This window comes from Nothobranchius furzeri, chromosome 10 (assembly GCF_043380555.1).
Source record: "Nothobranchius furzeri strain GRZ-AD chromosome 10, NfurGRZ-RIMD1, whole genome shotgun sequence".
In the NCBI taxonomy this organism is placed as follows: Eukaryota; Metazoa; Chordata; class Actinopteri; order Cyprinodontiformes; family Nothobranchiidae; genus Nothobranchius; species Nothobranchius furzeri.
In genome coordinates this window covers 46,041,458-46,064,887 of record NC_091750.1, presented here as the reverse complement: position 1 = coordinate 46,064,887, position 23,430 = coordinate 46,041,458, and the positions used below count along the sequence as shown (strand labels likewise).

General features: G+C 42.2%; 2 protein-coding genes across 3 annotated transcripts in view; one reads left to right on the top strand and one right to left on the bottom strand.

Annotated features, from left to right (window-relative positions):
- Positions 1-334: 334 nt before the first annotated feature.
- LOC107386419 (palmitoyltransferase ZDHHC23-A) lies at positions 335-6,143 on the top strand. The gene is made up of 5 exons (XM_015960794.3): positions 335-532; positions 1,360-1,481; positions 1,827-2,462; positions 3,967-4,134; positions 5,638-6,143. The coding sequence occupies exons 2-5, from the start codon at positions 1,366-1,368 to the stop codon at positions 5,909-5,911; spliced, it is 1,194 nt and encodes a 397-aa protein (XP_015816280.1). The 5' UTR covers positions 335-532; positions 1,360-1,365; the 3' UTR covers positions 5,912-6,143.
- Positions 6,144-9,134: 2,991 nt separating this feature from the next.
- Positions 9,135-23,430, bottom strand: part of LOC107386418 (zinc finger Y-chromosomal protein 1) — a 29,968-nt gene continuing 15,672 nt past the window's right edge. The window contains exons 4-7 of one of the 2 annotated variants that reach the window (XM_015960792.3): positions 21,362-21,511; positions 18,349-18,477; positions 15,211-15,351; positions 9,135-10,663 (exon numbers count right to left, since the gene is read on the bottom strand). In XM_015960792.3, coding sequence (XP_015816278.1) covers positions 9,363-10,663; positions 15,211-15,351; positions 18,349-18,477; positions 21,362-21,511 — 1,721 coding nt within the window. In that variant the 3' untranslated portion in view covers positions 9,135-9,362. The remainder of the gene's footprint in view (positions 10,664-15,210; positions 15,352-18,348; positions 18,478-21,361; positions 21,512-23,430) is intronic. The other variant, XM_015960793.3, reaches the window with a different exon arrangement.

Sequence of the window (23,430 nt, the reverse complement as noted above, 5' to 3'; positions counted from 1 at the left end):
TCATGCACACCCTCGTCCAGCTCAGAGCAGCTTCTGAGCGCCTCGACGGGTTAAAAGGCTCCTGGCGCTCTGGGTCCCCTCAACCTGCTCAGGTGGCTTCTTTATTTGTCAAGAATTGTTGGTATTAAAATCCAAAGGGATGACTGGCATAGGCGGGATGAGATAACCGGAGGACGACTTGTAAACTATTTCATGTTGGGAGAGGTAACGAGCCAGCTGATGCAACACAATATCAAACCACTTGCCAGGCAGTTGCCTTCTGCTGGGACACTTGTATCGTGGGAATGGAAACCATCTCACAGCTCTTACTTGCTGTCGCAGCAGCACCAGTGGAGCTGAAATCAGCCACTTTCCTTTTTTTTTTTTAGCACAAATGACTGATGAGAAACTAGGCTGATCTTTCTACAGAAGGAGCTTGATGACAAGGAGCCGATTTCTTCATCTTTTCTTAAGGAACGCCTAACTTCACTTGGAATCGGTAAAATCAAACTTTCTGAGTCTCATTTGCTGTTTTGGGCTCAGAGACAAAAAGGTAAGTCAGGTCATTTTATTTCATTTTCACTCTTATCCTGTTGTTGTGAAGAACGAGCGCCTTTCACTGTGATCAGATGAACGTCGAAATGAAGAGCAAACAAGTTCTGACTGAATCCTAGACGTTCAAAAGCAGGGAGGCTGGAGCACTCAGGCGAGTTTAAAGGCTTTTATTATGTGCAGGTAAACAAAACACCGTATGTGTCTTCATCAGAGTTACCAGCCTCCCTGCTTTTGATTAGGATTGCCCACCAGCTGTTGATGACGTGCAAAAGGCTCTATTCCACGTTTGAATCTTAGATTTTTTTCTTCTTGTTCTAAACTAATTTCACATGAATTCCTGTTTGCATGTGCATTGAGCTCGAAAACGATATGCTGTCATAAATCAGGTAGAACATTGATGTCTGAGAGAGTTCAGCTGGCCCAGATAATTAATCTCTGCATGCACAGTGGCCTTGTTTCAACTAATTACAATGAAAGCTCTTGGGACATAACAGCAATAAAAAAAATCTGACTCTTTTCTCTTATTTTTACCAAGTTATCATTTAATAAGTTTAAAATACATAATTAAATAACTGGCAGTAAATGTAATTTCTTTAATGTATTTACATGTTCTTTATCAAATGTGTTAAATTTATATTCGACTAAATATGAATTGTTTTGTTTTTTTGTGAAAGCTACCTGCTGTTAGCTTGTTTTTGTCATTTTCACAAAACACCTAGAAATAGATCTATTTCCATTAGCCACAAAAATATAAATGCAATAAATCAGTTCTCTGACTGTTTTCTGTATATTTATAGTTTCTGATTAATAGTTTATTTTTATCAGGTCAGGATGAAATGGGAGAAGCTGAAGCCTCCAGAGCCGGAAGACCCCATGTGCTGCTGTGAATGCGATGTCTACCAGTCCAGATGTTTTGACTGTGAGGATCTGGACGAGGCCTGTAACAGGTACGAGCTGCTTTACCGTTCTGAGTAGAAGAACAAGATGGGAGCTTCAACACACTGAGGATTTTTTAAAGTTGCTTACAGGATGGACAGAAGGCGAATCTAGACAGTCTCGTGTTATTTTATTTCTCTCATCATTTCTGCCACTCAAATGTAAAGCTGAGGTCTTTAAGCTGAAGTCACAATAAGACGGGTTCTGAGATCACCCTGGCTGGAAATGCTGTAATCTTTTATAATTTACTAACAAAATCAAAACAAATGATAAACTAAGATCCAGTACAAGCTGATGATAGAATACGATAAATCAAACCAGAAACAGTCACATATCCTGACTTCTTTTCTCTGCAGGTGGCTGAAAGACAAACCGCGCTCTCGCGGATTCACTTCTCCCATGTTTGGAGCTGTGATCGACAACCTGGAGATCTCCATGATCCCAGCCCTGCTGCTTCTGCCCCTCCTGCTGAGAGCTGCATCCCTGCACTACCTGCTGGGCATCATCATCCTCACCGCTCTGCCTGTCCTGGTTCTGTGGTACTATCACGCCACGCACAGAAAAAAGAGGCGCACCCTCTTCTTCCTCACCCTTGCGCTGTATTCCCTGGCCTACATGTATTACCTCTTCATCACAGAGATTTTACCTCGCGGGGACGTCAGCCTGCTGCAGGTGTGTGCAGTCACTACTGGGATGATTCTCACTTTGCTTTCTCTTATTCACACCAAGCGAGGCCCAGGGTTTGTTACTGCTTCCCTATATGAGGCTCACAGCTGCAGGATGCAGGCTGAAGAGGAGTCCACGCATGCTGGTGGGTCTGATCAGCCAGAAGCAGCTTCATCAGTGACCTCATTTGACCTGCGGGCAAAAAGAGAACCCCTCACAGACAAATGGAGCCTATGTCCTGTGTGCAAAATAATGCGACCACCACGAGCCGGGCACTGCAGAACCTGTGGATCCTGTGTTCAGCGCCTGGACCACCACTGTGTCTGGTGGGTCTCATCAGAATCAGAAGGTTTTATTGCCATATGTGCGAGAATCACAACATTAGGAAATCGCTGCGGTACTTGGTGCAAGAAAAAGCAAATGATAAGCAAAATTAGAATTAAGGAATAAACACAATGAAATGATAATTATACAGGGAATCAATCATTAGAGAAGCAGCCACTTTGTACAAGTCAGTGTAGGTACTAGAGCGGATCAGTTCAGGTGCACGGGGGTCATGTGACTGAAACAGAGCAGCTGGACTGGGCAGGTCTACGATTGTCGTTTGTGAGTGTGACCGCAGAGGGGAAGAAAAGCATGTTTATTTATCTACCTGCTGTAATCTCCCTTGTTCATTCATCTGATTATTTCAGTGGTGCGAAAAGGGAGTCTGGCAGCAGACTTCCATGTTATTCCAATTCACACAAAAAAGTTCACCAACAACAAATGCAATCAGTGTATTTAAAACAGGAATTTGTTTTATCATGAGGTTTCTTGTCATTTGTTTCTAAACTATACCATAGAGGGATGATGATTTCTATGTAAAGGCACATTATGGCCATCATTATTATTATTTTAAACAATTCATTAAGAGATGTTCAGGCTGTTAGGTGGAAGTTTGTGACCTCTGATGAGGAATTAACTAAAGTTCTCTCATTTTGGTGCAACAAATAAACTAGATGAGTAGAACTAGTTAAGACTTCCTTTATCTTAAAGGGGACATCCATCCATCCATTTTCGGCCGCTCATCTGGAGTTGGGTCGTGGGGGCAGTAGCCTAAGCAGGGATGCCCAGACTTCCCTTTCCCCAGTTGGACCAGCTCCTCCAGGGGAATCCTAAGGGCCAGCCGGGCAACGTAGTCTAAAAGGGGACATGTGACGCAAAACTCACCATTTGCATCCCTTTGTCCTTTCATGTGGGTCTCTACTGACTCTCATCCATCCATTTTCTGTCAGAGTGGTTTTAGGAGCTATGTACCACTTGATTGAAGAGGAAGAAAATATCATTTCTATAGCGCCTCTCAAGATAAAAATCACGAGGCGCTTCACAAAACCAAAAAATGTAAAAATATAAAAAAGCATTTAGAAAATGTTTAAAAATATATTTAAAATGAGCAAAAGATTGGATCCTCTACCTCACACCTACAGGTGGTTACGTCCTCTTCCAGTCTTGATTTTAACTCTCGGTTACAAACTGAATGAATGAATTCAGTTAGAGGCTGGAAGTCGCTTAGAGGCTTGTTGTGATTACTTTCAAGCATCGTTTGGATTGACACAGAAATTAATTCAAGTTTAAACACAACACAGCTTGAGAACTTGAAAGAACTCAGATGCAGGGTTATAATCATCATGAATGAATCTGAACCAGAGCAAAACCCAGAAACTTCTCCAGGTAAAATGTTTCGTAGAAGGTACAGTTTTCACCAGAACACATACAACCTGAAAGGTTCTGTGTTTTAAATGTGTGTCTATTGTGTGTGTGTGTGTGTGTGTGTGTGTTGAGACGCTGCAGGATGAACAGCTGTGTTGGACAAGCCAATCACCACAGCTTTCTGCAGACCCTCTGTGTGTTCGTGTTTACCTCCATGTACGGGATCAGTTTGGTGCTGAGCAGCATCTGTCCTGAACAGAACCTGGTACCAGCTCTGTTCTACTGCCCCGGGGTCTACAGTCAGTCCAGGTACTGAAATCTTCACCTCTCTCAGGTTCTTGTCCACTTTCTGGCAGAACACATTTCAGTCCCTGTAGGAAATAAGTCCTTGAAATACACTGCCTGTCCAAAAAAAAAAAGTTGCCACCTGGATTTACACTCACCTAAAGGATTATTAGGAACACCATACTAATACGGTGTTTGACCCCCTTTCGCCTACAGAACTGCCTTAATTCTACGTGGCATGATTCAACAAGGTGCTGAAAGCATCCTTTAGAAATGTTGGCCCATGTTGATAGGAGAGCATCTTGCAGTTGATGGAGATTTGTGGGATGCACATCCAGGGCGCGAAGCTCCCGTTCCATCACATCCCAAAGATGCTCTATTGGGTTGAGATCTGGTGACTGTGGGGCCGTTGTAGTACAGTCAATTCATTGTCATGTTCAAGAAACCAGTTTGAAATGATTGGAGCTTTATGACATGGTGCATTATCCTGCAGGAAGTAGCAATCAGAGGATGGGTACATGGTGGTCATGATGGGATGGATATGGTCAGAAACAATGCTCAGGAAGCCCGTGGCATTTAAACCATGCCGAGCTGGCACTAAGGGGCCTAAAGTGTGCCGAGAAAACATCCCCCACACCATTACACCACCACCACCAGCCTGCACAGTGGTAACAAGGCATGATGGATCCATGTTCTCACTCTGTTTACGCCAAATTCTGACTCTACCATTTGAATGTCTGAACAGAAATCGAGACTCATCAGACCAGGCAACATTTTTCCAGTCTTCAACTGTCCAGTTTTGGTGAGCTGGTGCAAATTGTAGCCTGTTTTTCCTATTTGTAGTGGAGATGAGTGGTACCCGGTGGGGTCTTCTGCTGTTGTAGCCCATCCGCCTCAAGGTTGTGCGTGTTGTGGCGTCACAAATGCTTTGCTGCATTCCTCGGTTGTAACGAGTGGTTATTTCAGTCAAAGTTGCTCTTCTAACAGCTTGAATCAGTCGGCCCATTCTCCTCTGACCTTTAGCATCAACAAGGCATTTTCACCCACAGGACTGGGTGTTTTTCCCTTTTCACACCATTCTTTGTAAACCCTAGAAATGGTTGTGGGTGAAAATCCCAGTAACTGAGCAGATTGTGAAATACTCAGACCGGCCCGTCTGGCACCAACAACCATGCCACGCTCAAAATGGCTTAAATCACCTTTCTTTCACGTTCTGACATTCACTTTGGAGTTCAGGAGATTGTCTGGACCAGAACCACACCCCTTAATACATTGAAGCTACTGCCATGTGATTGGTTGATTAGATAATTGCATCAAGGAGAAATTGAACAGGTGTTCCTAATAATCCTTCAGGTGAGTCTATATATCAATATAAAAATGGGTGAAATATGTGAATCAAATACAAAGCATGTTTTTTGCAGCGTTACTTTTATTATTGTCCCAAATTAATTAAGACTCCAAAAGATGATTATTTTTAGCCTGGCAAGCCAGACTGAATAGATGTTTGGTCTCTGTGTGTGTTTGCAGCACAGCTCTTTGCTTCACCTGTTGCTGGTACAGCAGCATCATCACAGGTGGACTGCTTCACCTGCTGGTGAGTCAGGTTCTGAACATCAGCTACAATGTGACGGAGCGGGAGGCTCAGCTGGCTCTGAGGAACAAAACGGGCCAGAGCCGCCTGTGGGGACTGGTCGTTGTCACCGGGGAGTACTCACGAGGTCTCTATCAGAACTGGGTTGAGTTCCTCACCATGACAGATGCTTTAGCAGCTCTTCAGTCCAAACTCCCCAACCTGGTCTAGTTTCACTCTCCAATGCTGAGAACAGACTGGTTTAATTAGTGGCATGCGTTACTGTTTAGCAGTTCTTTTTTAAAAATATCCAACACTGAACCTGGCAGTGTTTTATTTTCATTTGATAGATAAGTCAGCCTTTTAAGGATTTGAGACAACTTCAGTGAGTAGTGACTAAGTCTTTTTATCCAATGATCTCATTTTTGTCATATTCTGTTTGCCAATGTTAGATTTTTTTTTTACTGTGTTCCAAATAATGTTAACTTACTTTTCACAAGTCCACGCTGGTGTTTTTGTTGCCTCGGTGAAATCGTTGAACTTTCTTTGCTGATCTAAAATGTGTGTTTCAATCTCTTCTAAATGTTTGGCTGTGAAGGTTCTCGTGTTCCTCAGATCAGACATCAGCAGCTTCTGGGTCAGATTTTCTCTACAGGAACATCTTACAAAAATTATTTCAGAAAGTAAAACTCATATTTATTAAGTAATATATGTCAAGCTTTTATTTTTGTAATTTTTGGATTATTCTTTATAGATAAAATTTTAAATTCAGTGTTTCAGAAAATTAGAATAAGACCAACAAAGAAAATTATATTTTAAACAAAACGCCGGCAGTTCGTTTTGATGGATCAGTACTTGGTTTGACATCATTCTGCATAAATTACTGCATCAATGCAACATGGAGGCCATCAGCCTGTTACTGCAACCCTAACCCATCATCATCCACTGCTGAGGAGCGATGGAAGCCCAGGATGAATCTGCATTGCTGGGTCTGGTGTCTCGTTTTCCTTTTGACAAGAACCCAGTTGTTGTCGCCGATGTACCTGTTATTACACGTATTTGAGAATTTTTAAAACATTAAGGTAAGACATCCCTGCCGTAGTGTGGAACAGAAGGCTCCTTCTAAATGTAACCTTGGACACCATTAGTGTTCATACTTAAGCTAGCAGGGAGAGGTTTTCATCTCCATATATTAAGTTTCCACAGCAGAATGACTATTCAAAAGGGTTGGGCTGGCTGAGTGGATTCAGTTGTGGACAAACGGAGGTTTGTATTGTTTCAGCACAATCCGCTCAACTCTGCTCGAGTTCAGCTCAACTGCTGAGTTGTTAGTTTGCATTTTACGGTTTTTCAATCATCAGAAAACTTGTCCCTGCAGAACTGAACCAAATTAGTGTAGAAGTGAAAGTTTAAAGAAACCAAACTAGGATTATGAAATTAAAACAATTGTTTTCATATAACAGAGAACATAGAAATAATAATGTCCTGTACTAGGTACTACCATGTCTTTGCCCATTAGAACCAGTATCAGTGCACCAACTCCTGCAACCATTCAGCCACGTTTTATAGCTGCTTTATATTAAACCTAAACAAAATAAAAACAGCTAAAATACTTTGCTTTATTATCTTTTTTAACAAATACGCTGACGCACATCCATAAACAACACAGTTCAATTTCCTTTGAGTGTTTACATCTACGCGCTTTGTACAGATTTGTATACAAAACAATAATTTACGTCCCATTGAAGTCTAGTTACACTTAACTATACAACAAGTTATAAATGAAATAAATATAAAAACAGAAATGAACACAGGTGTTAAGACAAAGGTCATAAGCTGTAATACATGAACGCCACCAGCAGCTGTCTTCTGAAGTTGCATCTAAAATGATCATTTCCCTTTCTGCTGGCAAAAGTAGAGCAGTGATGGGGTGAATCCCAGTCCATTGATTCATACTTGCAGCACCACTTTTATGGTTTATTTTCCATTTAGATCAAGCATTTAGAAATGTTCTGCCATTTCTAATTGAGGGGATTTCACTTGGTTAAAATACTGTCATTTGGGCATTGTGGACGCTTTCTCCAAAGCACATCTAGACATGAAACAGAATTATTGGACATCAAGCAGCTGTGGCAACAATTGCACCATAATTAACATGTCCACTTAGTTTTAAAAACCTGTAATTCATTGATTATGGACACCTGTGGAAGAAACAAACCATGACTGATTGTGTCTGAGGACAGCCAGCTCAACAGAAGCCTCGTGTTACAGAGTGATGGGATCGAAGCACCAGGAAGCACGACAAAGTGGGCTATTTCTGTCCCTCATGCGCTCGATCACACTCACACATATAGAAACTCAATTATACAAGTGCTACCGTTAATCCAAACCTCAGAATTTGGCAACTGTTTTAACAAAATGGCAAAAGAAATATTTTTGAAAATTACAACTTCAATTTTAAGACAAATGTTTAGGACCTTTGTGATTGAGAATTTCCTGCCAAATCCAAAAACATGTATCTACAAAAAGACGTCTGCGCAATCTGCCATGCACAATGTCACCAACAGGGGACATGCAGCTAAAAGTGCAAGCCTGTGGAGGGGGGCTTGGTTGGTAAGTGTCAGCGTAATAACGGTATATACATGTGTTTACATTTACGAACAAAGGTTAAGAGAGGAAAACAACAGAGGGGACTTTTCCATCTAACTGGTTCTGATGCTAAACCAACGCAGAGCCAGCTTAGCTCCACATCGGAGTTCTGGCTCCAGCATCAGAAAGCTGATGCTATGTGGGCTCACAAAAACTTAAAAAAATGAATCTACTTCATTTAACAACATTACTGATCCAGAATCAGGTAGTTAAAGTAGGTCAGAGCACCACAGAGCTCCCGTTTAAAACATGATAGGCTTTAAAAAACCACCACCTGGCATTTATGGACGAGGTGTATCCCTGTGGATTGGGGTAGTGTTTACAGATTTAGAAAATAGACTGGTGATATGTAAAGATCTGCAGTAATAAAAAGACAAACCCTGTGTAGAATGTCCATCTTCTCTGGAGTAAAGAACCAGCACTGGACTAGCATCAGAACCTCTCACGCCTCATTTACACCGAGTATGGAACGGTGCGGTTTCCGTACGGACAGCCATTCACACCGACTGCTGTTTGTATGCTGAATGCATCAGCAAGAGCCCTACATTTGACATAATGCATTAGATATGCATAAAAATATACTTGTAAAAATGATGTGAACTATCGTACACAGAAATGTCGTTGCGGTCATTAATTTAAAAAGCTGGGAAAAAACAACAGGTTTTATTACCTTGCTGTTCCACGTCTCACTCACCGTCTGTCTCGTGTCATTTCTTTAACTTTTTGACACTTTACAGCATCACGAAAAAAAAATAAAGACTCCATGTGCAAACTTTCTGGAGCTCCGTCTCCGGACACTCATCACCGCACCTGCGGCCGGTGTGAATGCTCTGATTGGACTCAAATGATTTTGGCAGAAGCCATACGGATACTGGAGCGCGTGTGCTCTTTACTCTGTGTAAATGAGGGGTTAGAAGAAAAACCCAACGGGTGGACTAAAATGCAGCACACACCAGGTGGTTCATGTGCTGAGGCTGCAGTGATCAAGGTAGGGTGACCGCTTTAACATTGGTCTTTGTTCTGGCTCAGTCAGTCACTCTGCCTGCACCACATCCTTGTGGTGACGCATGATATGCTGGTTCTTCTCCGAAGGTCGTCTGAAGCCTTTCGAGCAGATCTCGCAGCGGTGAGGATAGTCTTTTGTGTGAATGGAAATCACATGTCTTTTAAAACCCGACGCATCCCCGGTGCTGTAGTCGCAGTACTGGCACTGGTAAATTCTCCTCTCCTTTTGTCCTTTGCCGATAACTACCGTCACGCTGCTAGCCAAGCTGGCTGCACTGACTCTAGCAGGTGTACCAGAACTGCTCGACCCGCTAGCAGGTGACTTTTTGGGTGCTACAACAGGAGTGTGTGTCTCTGTCCTCTTAGGCTCCACCCTTTCAGGTGAGGCCTGCTGCTCTTTTGTGTGGACAGATAAAATGTGGCGACTGAGAACAAACGGGTCAGCGATTTTGAAGTTGCAGTGCCGGCACTGGTGGAGTTTCTTGGTGCGGTGAGCGACTGAGTGCTTCTTCAGTTCCGACGGCCGGTGGAAACCTTTCCCGCACACGGCACATTTGTGCGGATAGTCCTTGGTGTGAACAGAGATGATATGGCGTTTTAAGTCACTAGAGTTGGAACTTTTGTGATCACAGTGGGCGCAATGGTGGGTCTTGTTCTCCTCATGTGTTAGTCCATGCTGCATTAACTCCTCCTCCTCGGTGAAGGTCTGGAAACAACGCTCGCACTTGTACGGCATTTCTTTGCTATGCTTCGTTTTGATGTGCGTTTTGAGATTAGACGAATCTGCCGACTTGTAGTCGCAATACATGCAAGAATACGGCTTTTCCCCCGTGTGTGTGCGCATGTGTTTCTTCAGCTCGGAAGGATGCCGGAAACCTTTCCCACATTCCACACAGATGTGAGGGAAACTTTTGCTGTGAACGGCCAGCAAGTGTCGGTTGAGCAGTCCCTGCTCAGCTGTTTCATAGTTACAGAATTTGCACTTGTGCGTCTTGGTGGGCTGAGGAGGTGTCTGGTTTTTGGGCTCCCGGTGGTGGTGATGTAGTCTGTGAGAGAACAGCGCTCCTTGCTGGTGGAACTCCTTGCCACACATTTCACACTCAAAAGGTGCCTTGCTGCTAAGTGCGTGCACTTCCATGTGATTGTGGAGGCTGGCTTTCTTGTTGGTGGTGAACTCACAGTCTGTGCATTGGTACTTTTTTCTAGTCAGAACATCCTGGTGATGATTCTTAGTGTGGCGTTTGAGAAAACCTCGCGACTTGAACTTTTTACCACAGAGCATGCAAGGGTAGACCGTCAGCGGCTGGCCATACGGACCGATGATGATCGCTGGAGAAAGATGAGATGGAGAGGAGAGTTACTGCATGGCAAGTTTTTTTTTTTTGACACATCACAAAAAAAAAAAAAAAAAAAAAAAAAAAACTGAAAGGCAAAACAAAATTACATCGATGATCAATCAAACTAATAGTTTGATTAACTCATAGTACTGTAGTTAGGGTTGGGCATCGTTTGATTTTGAACGATTCCGATTCCAATTCCTTGTTTCGATTCCAATTCCTATCGATTCCCGATTCTTTCAAGACATGACATGTTTTACATGAGCCAGCTAACCACAGGTCCTACTTGATAAAATAATCTTAACTTCAACATGAATTTTAACTCTATGAACAACAATGTCACCTTCATTTAGACAAAAACATGTTTTGGAGAAAAAAAAAGAAAAAGACTTGCAGCACAACCAGTGTGTTTGTTTCTGACCACAACCAAAGTCTGGAAGAAGACTCTGGGATGAGAGGCTAAATGTCTCCAACGTATCCAGAAACGTGCAGCTGTTTTCAGCTAAAACTCTCAGGATGATCATGTCCAGGATGACTGAGAACTACACCTCCATGCTGCAGCAGCGTTCAGTCGGAACAGGAAGTGAAACTTAAATGTAGCTGCTGTCAGTAACAATCTAACAGATTTTAAACATTAGAACTCAACAGAAATAGTTCAGCAAGGAAATTAAAATGTTCACAACTTTGTGTGTGATTTATTATTATTAATTGTGGCAGAAGCTGGTGTGGTCCACCACAGAGCTTCTCTAGCATGATGACTTTAATTATTCTACAGGTTATTGTTCAGCCTTCTGACACACACACACACACACACACACACACACACACACACACACACACACACACACACACACACACACACACACACACACACACACACACACACACACACACACACACACACACACACACACACACACACACACACACACACACACACACACACACACACGTTGGTGAGTGGCTGCGTCTGACTGCTGATGCTCCGTGTGTGTTTTTATTTCTGCAGTGAGACAAACTCACCTCACACCGTCCAGAGTTTGTTCTTTAAAGCTTCTATTGATGTGTTTTAACACGTTTCCTCTACGCTGCAGGAGTTAAAGTTTACATTACGGAGTAAAAGTTCGGCAGACATATTTGTTTATATCTGGGTGGGGGAGGGGGGACTCGGTGCTGTACACAGACAGCTGCTGTGATCAGCTCTGAAAAGCGTTGATCACAATTTGCAGATCACGTTTATTTTTCACAGAGATCGGTCGCGGATTCTTCTTCCAGCCGGCATTCTAGGAATCGAAATAAAAAACTTTAAACAACTCCGGGAAAAACTAACAATTGGTCCCGGTTCCAATCGATGCCCTACCCAAACTGTGGTAACTTTGACAATAATCCTTTAACTAGTCTTAGTAAATATTAAATGTATTTCTGGTCAGTTTTTCACCTTTCAGACAGTATTTATTTACAACATATTGTGTTGGCCAACTACACGTTGCCACTACAACATTAATGAGCTCCTCAACATCTAATTTTTAATCGCGATTAATCGCATGATTGTCTATAGTTAACTCGCAGTTAATCACAAACTTAATTTTTAATAACTTAATGATAAAAAAATGTTTTTATTTCAAATATGGAGTGAACAAATATAATTTTTTATGAAAATATGTTTAATAGAACTGGAGCAAATTCAAACATAACAAAAAGTTCAGAATCTTCATGAGAAAAACAAAAATATTCAAAGAGCAATTAAGCATAACCTTCCTCACAATAACGGTTTTACCTTGTATGGTTCCACCCAGATTAGGACTCAAAAAAATCAACACAAGAGAATAAAACTAGGACAAAGAGAGATGCGTGATATAGAACCAGGACTCTGCCTGCGCATTTTAAACATAGCTTATTGTTTCTGGTGAACAAAAAAAGGCAACACTTTTGGGTTTATTTTTTCTTTCCCATCTCAATGAAACTCTCCAGGTTATTTTTTGGGCTCTCTAAAGTGACTTTTTTGTACTTAGCCACTTGCTCAAGCAGACGAGCATTTTCACATTTTCAGAAGACGGTGCAGCTTGTTTCTTCTGAACAACATGCCCAGAAAGTGAGAATAACCTCTCACGTGGTATGGATGTGGCAGGTGTTGCCAAGTACTTCTGTGCAAGAGATGCTATCACACCGTGTGCCCCTTCATGTCTGGACCACCATCTCTGGGGACAGTCCTCTGTATCAATAGTAGGTTCTGCCTTGTATCGTTCTGCCTTGTATCGATCCAAAGATCACTCAATCCAGTCCTCTTCTTCATCAGATGAAGAATCCTGGGAAAGCATGAGGACAGTTTTTTTTCTTGGGGGTGCTCCAATGTTGCTGAATCTTCAGGCTGTGCTGGTGTCTGCCTCTCCCTTAGCAAAGCAGTGATTAGTCGCCACACTTCAACCCTGTCAGGTTTGCTAAGACACTTGAGATCCTTAAACCTAGGATCGAGTGCAGTTGCAACCTTGAGCCATGCGATGTTAGCTTTATCCTTGCGCTTCTCTATTTCTGCTTTGAGAGTCTCTTTAAACGTCACCATGTAAGCTGGGTCTTCCTCAGAGACCTCCAAAACTCGCAGGAGGTGGCACAATGCTGGCAACACCACAGAGCAGGAAACAAACTTCTCTCCTCCCAGAAGATCAGTGATGTATCTTCAGTAAAACAGAATATAATTTCAGTCAGAAACAGAAACCAATCACCTAGACTAAATTACTTCTACCCCCTCCCTACCTACCCACACACACACACACGCTTTATTAACCAAAGACTGATAAATACAGGAGTTTCATACCTGCAATGCTCCAGCACCGTTTCCAACTTTTTCCATTTTTTCCAGCTCAGCTGATGTTGGCATTGTGACGGTGGTTGCTTGTTGGGCCAGTGCAGCTCTCAGTGGTTCCTGATTTCTCAGAACACGCTTGAACATCTCTAGAGTACTATTTCATCTTGTTGACACATCCTGGATGAGCGACTCTTTCTTGATGGAGTGTGCGATTTGTTCAAGTTCCACTGCATTTGCTGGGCTGTGCTTGAAATGACCAACAACTTTTCTGCATTTTGTCAATGCAAAGTCAAATGGACTGTTCTGTAGAGAAACTGCAATAGCTCGATGCAGGCTGTGTGCAATGCAAGGCATATGCTCAAATGGTAGTTGCCTCGCCGCAGCAATCATGTTGCGTGCACCATCTGTGGTCAGTGTGCTAACTTTAAGTTCAATGTTCCACTGCCGGGCTACTTGCATAAAATGTTCAGCGCATGTGTCGGCAAAATGTCTGTCCTCGGTTTTCATAACAGTCAAAGCATGTGACCGAAGTTCCCAGTTTGATGTAAAATAATGTGCTGTTACCCCGAGATAGCTGTGATTACTCAGAGACGTCCAGTAGTCCCCGGTTAGGGCAACTGTTTTTGTCTGACTCCATGTCTCCTCCACCTTTGCTTTTCATGTTGATACAGTTTTTGTATATTGGTAACCGTGGTGGCTCTCGAAGGTAAATCAAACGTGCTGTCGCTTGATGCAATGCGAATTGCGTCAAGTAGTCCTTCATCCTCCACAGTGTTAATCAGTCTGCAAGCTGTAGCGACCCATTTAGCAATGGCTGTTGAAAGCTTACATGATGTGGAATTGTCCAGGCGTCTCTGCTGAAAACTTTCCAGCGTGGTTTGCTTTCGGCGAGGAGGAGAGCTCTCTGCATCAGCTGTATGTTTCGCCAGCAGGTGGTATTTGAGACTTGAAGTACTACGATGATAGCTCAGTTCACATCGACAGTAAACACAGATGACTTTTGTCTCATCAGCTGTACCATCTGGTAGTTTTAAATGTAAACTTTCCATTCAAAAGACGATTTTTGCTTTCCATGCTCTACCTAGCATCCGCAGACTGAGCATTAACGTTCTTGTTTATGTAGGCTATGGAACGCCAGGAGGGCAAAAGGAAAGTACGGAAGCCTGCGTGTTAATCGCACGTTAATTAAATTAATGCTGTTAAAAGAAGCTTTGCATTAATGCATTAAAAAGACGTTTATTTTTGACAGCCCTAATTTAAAGTACTAGTTCTACAGAAATAAACATTAAATCTTGCATCTTGTCACAATTTTCCAAAAGTTCACAGATAACTAACAAAATAGCTAATGGACAGGTTTTTGGTGTAAGTATTGTCTTTTAATCAGTTTAGCTCATTTTACACATTTAAAGAACCCACTTTGACATCTTTAGACATTTCTTGACAAGTAAAGAAAAACAATTTAACATGGAGTTGACAGGCTGGTCCAACAACCCCGGTATTTTTTGTTGGATGATTTTGATGCCAACATGTATGCTTAGCTGCGTTTGTAAAGAGGAGCAGGAATTCACACCCTGAGCACCTGTTTAATGAAGAGTCTAATAAAATTTTACAAAATTCAAAGGAGATTAAGACAAGAAAAAAAGGCCAAACAGATAAATAAACAGTCAATGAACAGAAAGTGAGGAAAGGATGATTTAAACATAAATCCACCCATCCGCCCACTGGTCTTCTCTTACCTGTCTGGACCTGTCGATGTTCTGACCGCCTCCTGTTCTTGCGTTGTCTACCGATCTCGTCCACCCCGTCTGACTCGTCGATGTGCAGCAGCGCACTGGCGGCCCCGTTTCTGTTTTCACAGCTCTCGCTATTGTCTAAACCTGGGAAAACATTTCAACTTCAATGTAAAACCACAACCATCATCTCTAAAGCTCCAAGCAAGACAGCTCTGATGCACAGATTGACAAAAGCCTGCCCGTCAGCCGCAGCTTTTATAGTAGGATTCTCTTCTGGCACCTGGAGAGTACAGACGCTTCTCTTTTCTCTCCCTTATCTTTTATTTCCCAAGGCTCTTGTCCTGTCTGCGTTGTAAACTGTTGATGTTCGTGGGAGTAACTCAGAAATGTCCTTTTTCCCCTCTCCCCATTTATCCTCATGTAACCCTTTTCTATCCAACTGAAGAGAGCGCCTTGAATGGCAGCTCTCGTGGTCTGCCTGCATCTGTTTTGTTCCACATGTTGTGTGTGTAACATTGGTCAAGCTGTACTGCGGAGTCAAAGTTCTGTGCTTCGGGACGCTGGAGCGCCGACAATAAAGCCGATTCTGAAAATAAACAGTCCATCGATGTAATACAGATGAATATATTTCTGTGTGTTTGTCGCTTTAAGACAAACCAACTTCCTAAAACACTTACGTTTCACCACATCGGCATCCTGTCGGAAATTTCTGAACCTTATTTGTGTTCACAGGACTAACTTTTTTGGTTGCGCCTCATTTTTTTTCTTAGGTGCACTGCAACAAAATTTAGGTGCACCCAAATTTTCAAACACATTGCAGTTTTATCGATTCACCTTTAAAAAAATACTCTGTCCATACAGGTATTGACTCCTAAATGGTTAATTAATCTAGTAAACATTAAGTTCTTTATTAGAAGCTTAACTGTACAAGACGGGTAATCTACAGAAGAAGTGTTGGAACTGCTTCTATTAGCTGAGACTAAAACTTAAAAGCATTTTAAGACACGTTCAAACGTTTTACTTTAGTATTTCTCATGAACGTCTCAATCTGAACATTTCATGACTAAATGTCTGATTGTAGCCACCTGACCCTCAGATGGGCCTCCTGTAGTTTGGTCTCTAGATCTTTGACCTTAGTTATATGTAGCATTAATGTAGGAAGATACTACAATGTACAAAGCTAATACCTGACCAGTAAACACTCAGAAAATGTTTTAAAAAGAGTAAATTGTTATAATTTAATCACAACTGAAGTCACTAAAAAGTTAAGATTTAGAACCAAAGAGAAGGAAATGAGTATTTTTGTAAGCGGTGTAAAATTATGGAAAGAGTCAAGCTCACTAAACATATTGGTGACATGTTTTAAATCAAGGGCATGAGGTAATTATGAAAATGCAAATTAAGATGGCGTCTGGGACTAAGTTTGAAAGTTAGAAGAAGAATGTGGTACAATTTGATTTATGTTCTTTTGTAAAAAAAAAAAAAAAAAAAAAAAAAAGAGGCAAAAATGATATTTCTTCTCTCTGCTCATTTTCATTCATATTTATTTTGTGTGTACATTCTGTTTGCTCTTGTTTCTCTTCTAAATTATGTAAATTTAAGAAAAATGAAAGCTTATCACGATCGTGGCCTCGTCTGATGATCAGTTAGCTGCCTGACCCTGCAGAGCTGAGCTTAGATCTTAACATGTACTGTTTAACCATGAAATTTAAATGTAATAGGGTAAAACCCAGTGCATTTAACATAACGCTGCATTATTGAAAATGGGTTGAAATATGACATATGAAATATGTTGGTGGAGCTGGGTTCTGACTATCGGTATGGACTCCCTCCACTCAGCGGCAGTTCGGCACATCTCTGATCGCGGCGCCGGTCTGCTGTGCGGCTGCCGGCTTGTGGAGCTCTCAGATGGAAACCAATGTTTTCCGCCCGATTCTCCCCAGCGGCAGCTCGGCGCATCTGATCGCCGCAGCGCCTGTCTGCTGCGCAGGCTGCCAGCTTGTGGAGCTCTCGGGAGACCTCTGTGGTCCACCCAACGGTCAGGCAGGCATATCTCTGACTCAGAAGCTCTGGTGTTGTGCACAGTTAACTCCGGTTGTAGCTAGGTAGCTACCTCTATTAGCTTAGCTCCCACCTCCGCGTTAGCTTTGGGTTAGCTTCTAGCTACATCGCTTCAGTTCGACGGGTGTCGTCATTTGATCCCAGCCTTACAGCCCCACCCTCACCTCCACCTCTTTTCCCTTTTTTGGAATTGCCTGGACTTGACGGAACCCGTGACACGGTCAAAATGGCGGTGTGGCCACCTCCCATTTTGGCTCAAAAACTTATAAGTGAGTCTTTGGAAACACATTGTCCAGTATATGTCAATGGTCAGAACCTTTTAGAATGAACCGGTCTAATTACTGGGAAACTTGTTTTTGACCAACACTTCAGAGTGATTAGGAATTGCGCAATGCGAGAACCCCCTGCTAACTGATTCCACCTGCCAAGCGAAGGTTCCCCCTAAAGGTAGACGTGAATTTTAGTCGGCCCATCAGTCGGCAGTGGTTGTGCTGGTCAGTTCAGCTGGAAGTGGACCACTGGGAGAGGAGGTCTGAATAAATGATTGGTTGAGGAAGGAGAAAACACCCAACTAGGGCGGGTCTGTGCTGACCCAGATGTGAAAGTACCATGAGACCCACCTAGGTGTGCTAAACCTCCCCACAAGTGAACTGGGCTTGAACCTGTAGAAACCAGGCTAAACTGGCAAAAAAATAAAATAAAACCTAGTCACCACTTTTACTCTCAGTTCAACATTCCCGTAATTCCCTGTTGGCGTCCAATATGGTGGACCCATGTGATCAGGTGACGCAGGTGCAACGCATCAGTACATTCAGCCTAGTTTCTATTTTACTTCTCCAAATCCTTGTTGCTTTCTTGGCAGCGTTCCCTTTCCTTATGTCTTGTAGTCCCAGTCCAGCTTGTCCGGCTGTTGCAGTGTCCTTAGTTTTACTTTCCTTTAAAACAGTGCTCCTGGTCTCCAGCCTGCCTGCCCTGCGTTGAGTTAACTTCTAAACTATCACTATAAACATGGCACCCAACATGTATAAAACTTGACTTGACATGACAGATTTCCCAGGTCACTGGTTGCAGAGGACTCACCGTGGTTACCTTGATTGTGGTGAGAATCTCCAACAGACATGTAAACCATCTTCTCTCTGAGTGGTTGACCTGTAGACTCTGTCAGGGCGACGCTATCAGCGTCTCCATCGCTGATGTCAACAGATTCTCCTGAAGAAAGAAATCATTTGATGAATTCTCTGCCACAAACAAGTATTTCTCCAGCATTTTCCATTTCAATGTTATTTCTTGTTTTTATTTTTCCAAAAACAATGGAACTAGTGTTGACTGGCAATCTGTCCAGTTTGTACCCCGCCTGTATGCCCGTTGACTGCTGGAGTTAGGCACCGGCCCCCCGCGACCCTGAGTGGGCAGATAGGTTCAGTTTAGGGTTGTCACGGTGTGAAAATTTAACCTCACGGTTACTGTGACCAAAATTACCACGGTTTTTGGTATTATCGCTGTATTTTTTTTAACGTGTTACATTTTCAGACAACTAAATAAAACCTGTTTATCAGGAAAATATAGTCCTCAGTTTGTGTCTAGATTTTACCTAAAATTTGTTATTTTGTAATTATGTTGTTTATTTGTTTACATATTTCGCCTTTAGTCTTTAAAATACCAATATTTGTCCATAATTTCTTATTTTTTATCTGTTTGATGTCATCATTTTAAAAATATTAGATCAGATGATACTCAGTACTCAAGTAGTCTTCTAATCAGATACTTTTTTACCCTTACTTGAGTAATAAACCCTATATCAGGAAAATATTGTCCTCGGTTTGTGTCCTTCCAGTGAGCTTTGCAGATGTGGGAAAATGTCATCAGGCAGTAGGGCTGTAGCGAAGCCTCGACGAAGTCGACGGCTCGATTCTAAAAATTTGTCGACGTCAGATCCGGAAGTCGACGCACCGCGCCCACTTGTTGCATCCCCAGGAGTTTGTAAATAGAGGAGGAATCTGCCTGTTCTTCCTCTAGTTCGCCCTCTTCTCCGCCTTCACTAACATCTCCGCCAAATACCGAAGACCCGGAACAACGTCCGTCCACTACTAGATTATTTTCCTGTTTTGCCCCTTCGTCTCCCGGCAACGGACAACAACTTCCGGGGTCAGATGCGCTGCTTCGTGTCTATCGCAGATGTAGAAAATCACCGGGAGCGCTTCTCCCTTCATAAAGGAGCTTCTTTCAGACATGAGGAGAGCTGTTTTGGTGGTAGCAGTCTCTCCTCCGTGCTGGTCTGTTTGCTGCTGGGTGTTTTTGGTTTATTTAAACTTGGTAACTTGAACTTAACGTTGGTAAAGCTACTGTTAGCATCTTCGCTAACAGCTTCTTGCGTTGGGATAAGCTGTTACGTTTTGGTTTAGAGTTCATCTTTTTTGTGGTGTAGATCTCCCTTTTATTACATTTAGAGTGTTGTGGGTTTTCGGTTTAGTGTAAAATATCACCTTGAGTTTGGTTTAACCCGTAAGACCACTCGCCTCACGCACATAAGTGACCAAAACAAAGCAGCATGGAGACACTCCATCTTCTACCACCTCTCAGGCAGCAGCCTGCACTCCCAAGTTCTACACGTCACCAGAACATAACCAACCGCAACACAATAAACGCAGTGTTATACAAAATGGAAGGCCTGTAGTGTTTATTCTCTTACAGTAAGAATTTATCAATTTTTTTTTGAGGAATTTATTTGAGATTTTCTGGTTTTTGTTAATTGTGCAATAGAAAAATAATCATTAGATTAATTTTCTAAATAGTCATTAGAATAGTCGACTATTCGATAAAATAATCGTCGGAATAATCGTTTTAAAAATAATCGTTTACCCCCAGCCCTATCAGGCAGTAATCGTTGTTAAATTCATAATTATTCTCGGAGAGAGACCAACTCTTATCTGCCCCTGGGAGCCCCGTAATGCGTAGCGTCATTTCAACATGGGGGTGTCCGCGACACGGTTTATATGCAGGTAGCGGCGCTGCGGCTGCTTTATATAGCGACTCGTTGCATTCTCCCTCAACCCAAATCCTCGGATCACGCATTTTAGCTAAAGCGCTAACGTTAGCTTGCCTTGCGTTGACTGTAGAGTTGTGGGTGATGGTCACGCAGATGTGTCATGAGATTTGAAGCGTTGCTGCCTTTCACACACACTTTTTCTGCACGTGCTGCAAACAGGATAGCCGTCTTCTATCAACTGTCCCTCGACATTCTTCAAATATCCAAAAAATGCCCGTACTTCCCACTTTGTTTTCTTTGAGGGTTAATAAATGTCCTGAGTGCTGCCGTCTCCTCCATTGGCCATTGTTTCAGCTTTAGCTTCAAGAAAGTTTTGGTTGTAAACAACAAAGCGCGCATGTCCCGCCGGCAACTTCAGCAGATGATACGGTGGCTGGTAAGGGTCACTGCGCCTACACTGCAGCCACGGTAATCCACCGAGATAATATAGTTTTTTAAAAACAAGACGGTTATTATTATCGTCAACTTTTTTACCCTACACCGGTTACCGTGACAACCTACTACTAGTTTATCCGTTTAATTATAGATTCACTAGGATAAATACAATAAAGTTTATCTCTCACCAAGTAGAATATTTACTAAGAATTCACAATATAACTATAGACACATTACTTTGTGTGTGTGTGTGTGTGTGTGTGTGTGTGTGTGTGTGTGTGTGTGTGTGTGTGTGTGCGTGCGCGCGCGCGCCTGCTCTGTCTTCTCGATCCCCAGTGAGTTGTGGATGGCTGCTTATACTGAGCCAGGATCTTCTGGAGGTTTCTTCCTGTTAAAAGGGAGTTTTCCTCTCCACTGTCGCTTTATGCTTGCATTGATGCAATTTGCTGCGTTCCTTATATAGGAAACATAATTTCTGATTGGCTTAATGAACTGACCTGAATTGGAATGATTAATATGTGAAGTGCCTTGAGACGACTCTTGTCGTGATTTGGCGCTATATAAATAAAACTGAATTGAATTGAACCCTAGTTCAGATAATGGATGGAACTAGTGTTGAGCTATCCAATTTGAAGAACACTGAGTATTTACAGGAGTAAAAGAACCTCTCACCCATATCGTCCTCTCCAGAATCAGCCTTGAAGATGTAGACCTTTATCACCTCTTGTCCATCTTCATCCTTCTCCACTTCATGATCATCCACAGCTCCTTCCACCGTCACCTCTGTTCCATCCTCAGACACCATTTTTCCAGCTTCATCCACTAGTAAGGACACGCACACACACAACAATAGAATCCACATTGTGACACATTATAAGCACCTCTAACTTTAATATTTGTGTCGTATATGTTTCTCATGCTAGTCCGTGTTATGCAAGATTCAGCGCTCTGCTGGCTTGACGGTAAAGACTGAACTCATCTTCAGGAGTTAAAGTTTTAATGTGAACTTACTAAGTGACAATTAGGATTGGGCATCAAGCTTCCATTGAAAGCGAGACTTATGTTCAGTGCTTTACCAGAATCGTTTTTTTTTTTTTTATTTGATCTCCTCGCTTCGATGCCCAGTCTGCCGACTGGAAGAAGAATCCAAATGCCAACAAAAAAAAAAAAAAAAAAAAAAAAAAAAAACAATCCGCCAGAAGTGTTTGCGTACTGCACAATAATGGAAAATGTGCAGAGGCGGTCTAAGGTGTGGCTTCTAGAGATTAGCCCATAGACCGGCCGCTGGTCTCCGTGAAATAAAACGTGATCTGAAAATTCTGATCAGCACTTCTCAGAGTTGACTGCATGTTGCTCAGACTTTGTAGCCAGCAGAGTCCCTGTGTGCAGCATTGCATTGCATCTCCCTCCCCAAACATGTCCGCTATAGTCAAGGTTTTTCCTGCGTTCAAGTTTGCGTAGCGGCCGCCTCCAGCTATTTTTGTGCCACCCCAGCCTGATTTCACTCTGCCCCCAGCTTTATGGATGCAATTTTAACTGCAGTTGCAGCGTTGCGTCACTTCAGGGGCGCTGTATCAGTAGCGGTGCACCGAAAAGCGCTAAAACTGCTGCAGAAAAAGAAGACCAAAAATAGCTTTTCTCGCATTGGTACTTATCTATGGTTGGTGCTATTGACGTCCTGCCTTTCCCCCAGGCTCTTCCATATCAGAGCAGGGCTGTACAGTGCGAGGAAAAACACTGTCTGTGTGCGTGTGTTTATTTTTAAACGTAGCACTGATGCAACATCTTTGAATTACTATTTTCCCCAGAACTTTATGATCAAAAGTAAGTTACGTGTAAGAAAAATGCTTTTTACTGGCGCACAGTGTGGTCATCTGGATGCAGTGGAGGAAAATAAACGAACCAGCAAGGGCTCAAAGGCAGAACCGGTCCAAAGTTTGGGATCAAACGTGCAGCTACACGCAGATTGGATAATGCTAAAGCTAACGGGTAGGAGTCTCACGATCAAGTGGCACACAAAAAAATATATGATGATCGTAAAACTAAGAAAGACTAAACTCTACAAGCGGATGAAAAGTCCCCACCATCCTGTTTATTCTGCATCCTGCAGCGCTACGGATTAGAACCGCTGCAGATACGAGTCACATTACTGCTACAAGTCTAACAGGAACAGGAAGTATGGCAAGCCGTTGTAGTACATAATTCACAAACACTTCTACAGTACCTTTGAACTTAATTTAAACTGGATTATTGCCAACTCGTACATAATAGACAAGCCACCATTACATTGTTAGCAGCAGAAATTAAATGTTATTACCATTTCCAATACAAATGCATGTTAATGAAATGCATTATATTTTACTGGATATATTTATGTGTTATTGTGACTAAGATGAGTGTTGTTAATACAAACCTAAAATGTTACTGAAATGGAGGTCAAATATTTTAAAATATTTTTACTATAAATCTATAAATATCAGATGGGAAAAAGGAACTAAACACCAATCTAATGCATATTATCGAGCCTTTCATAATAAGAGTCTGTTATTTCAGCCTGATAATTTAGTTGTTTTATTTCATGTTTTTAGCAGCAAACCAGTTTTGTTTCACTTGAAATGTTGTCAAATGGAATATTCAATTAATTAACAGAAGCTTAGAATAGAACACTTAACGAAAAAATATTTTTGCCTTTAAAAAAGTGAGGCAGTTGAATGCACAGAGTACGCATGTGATGGTACCAC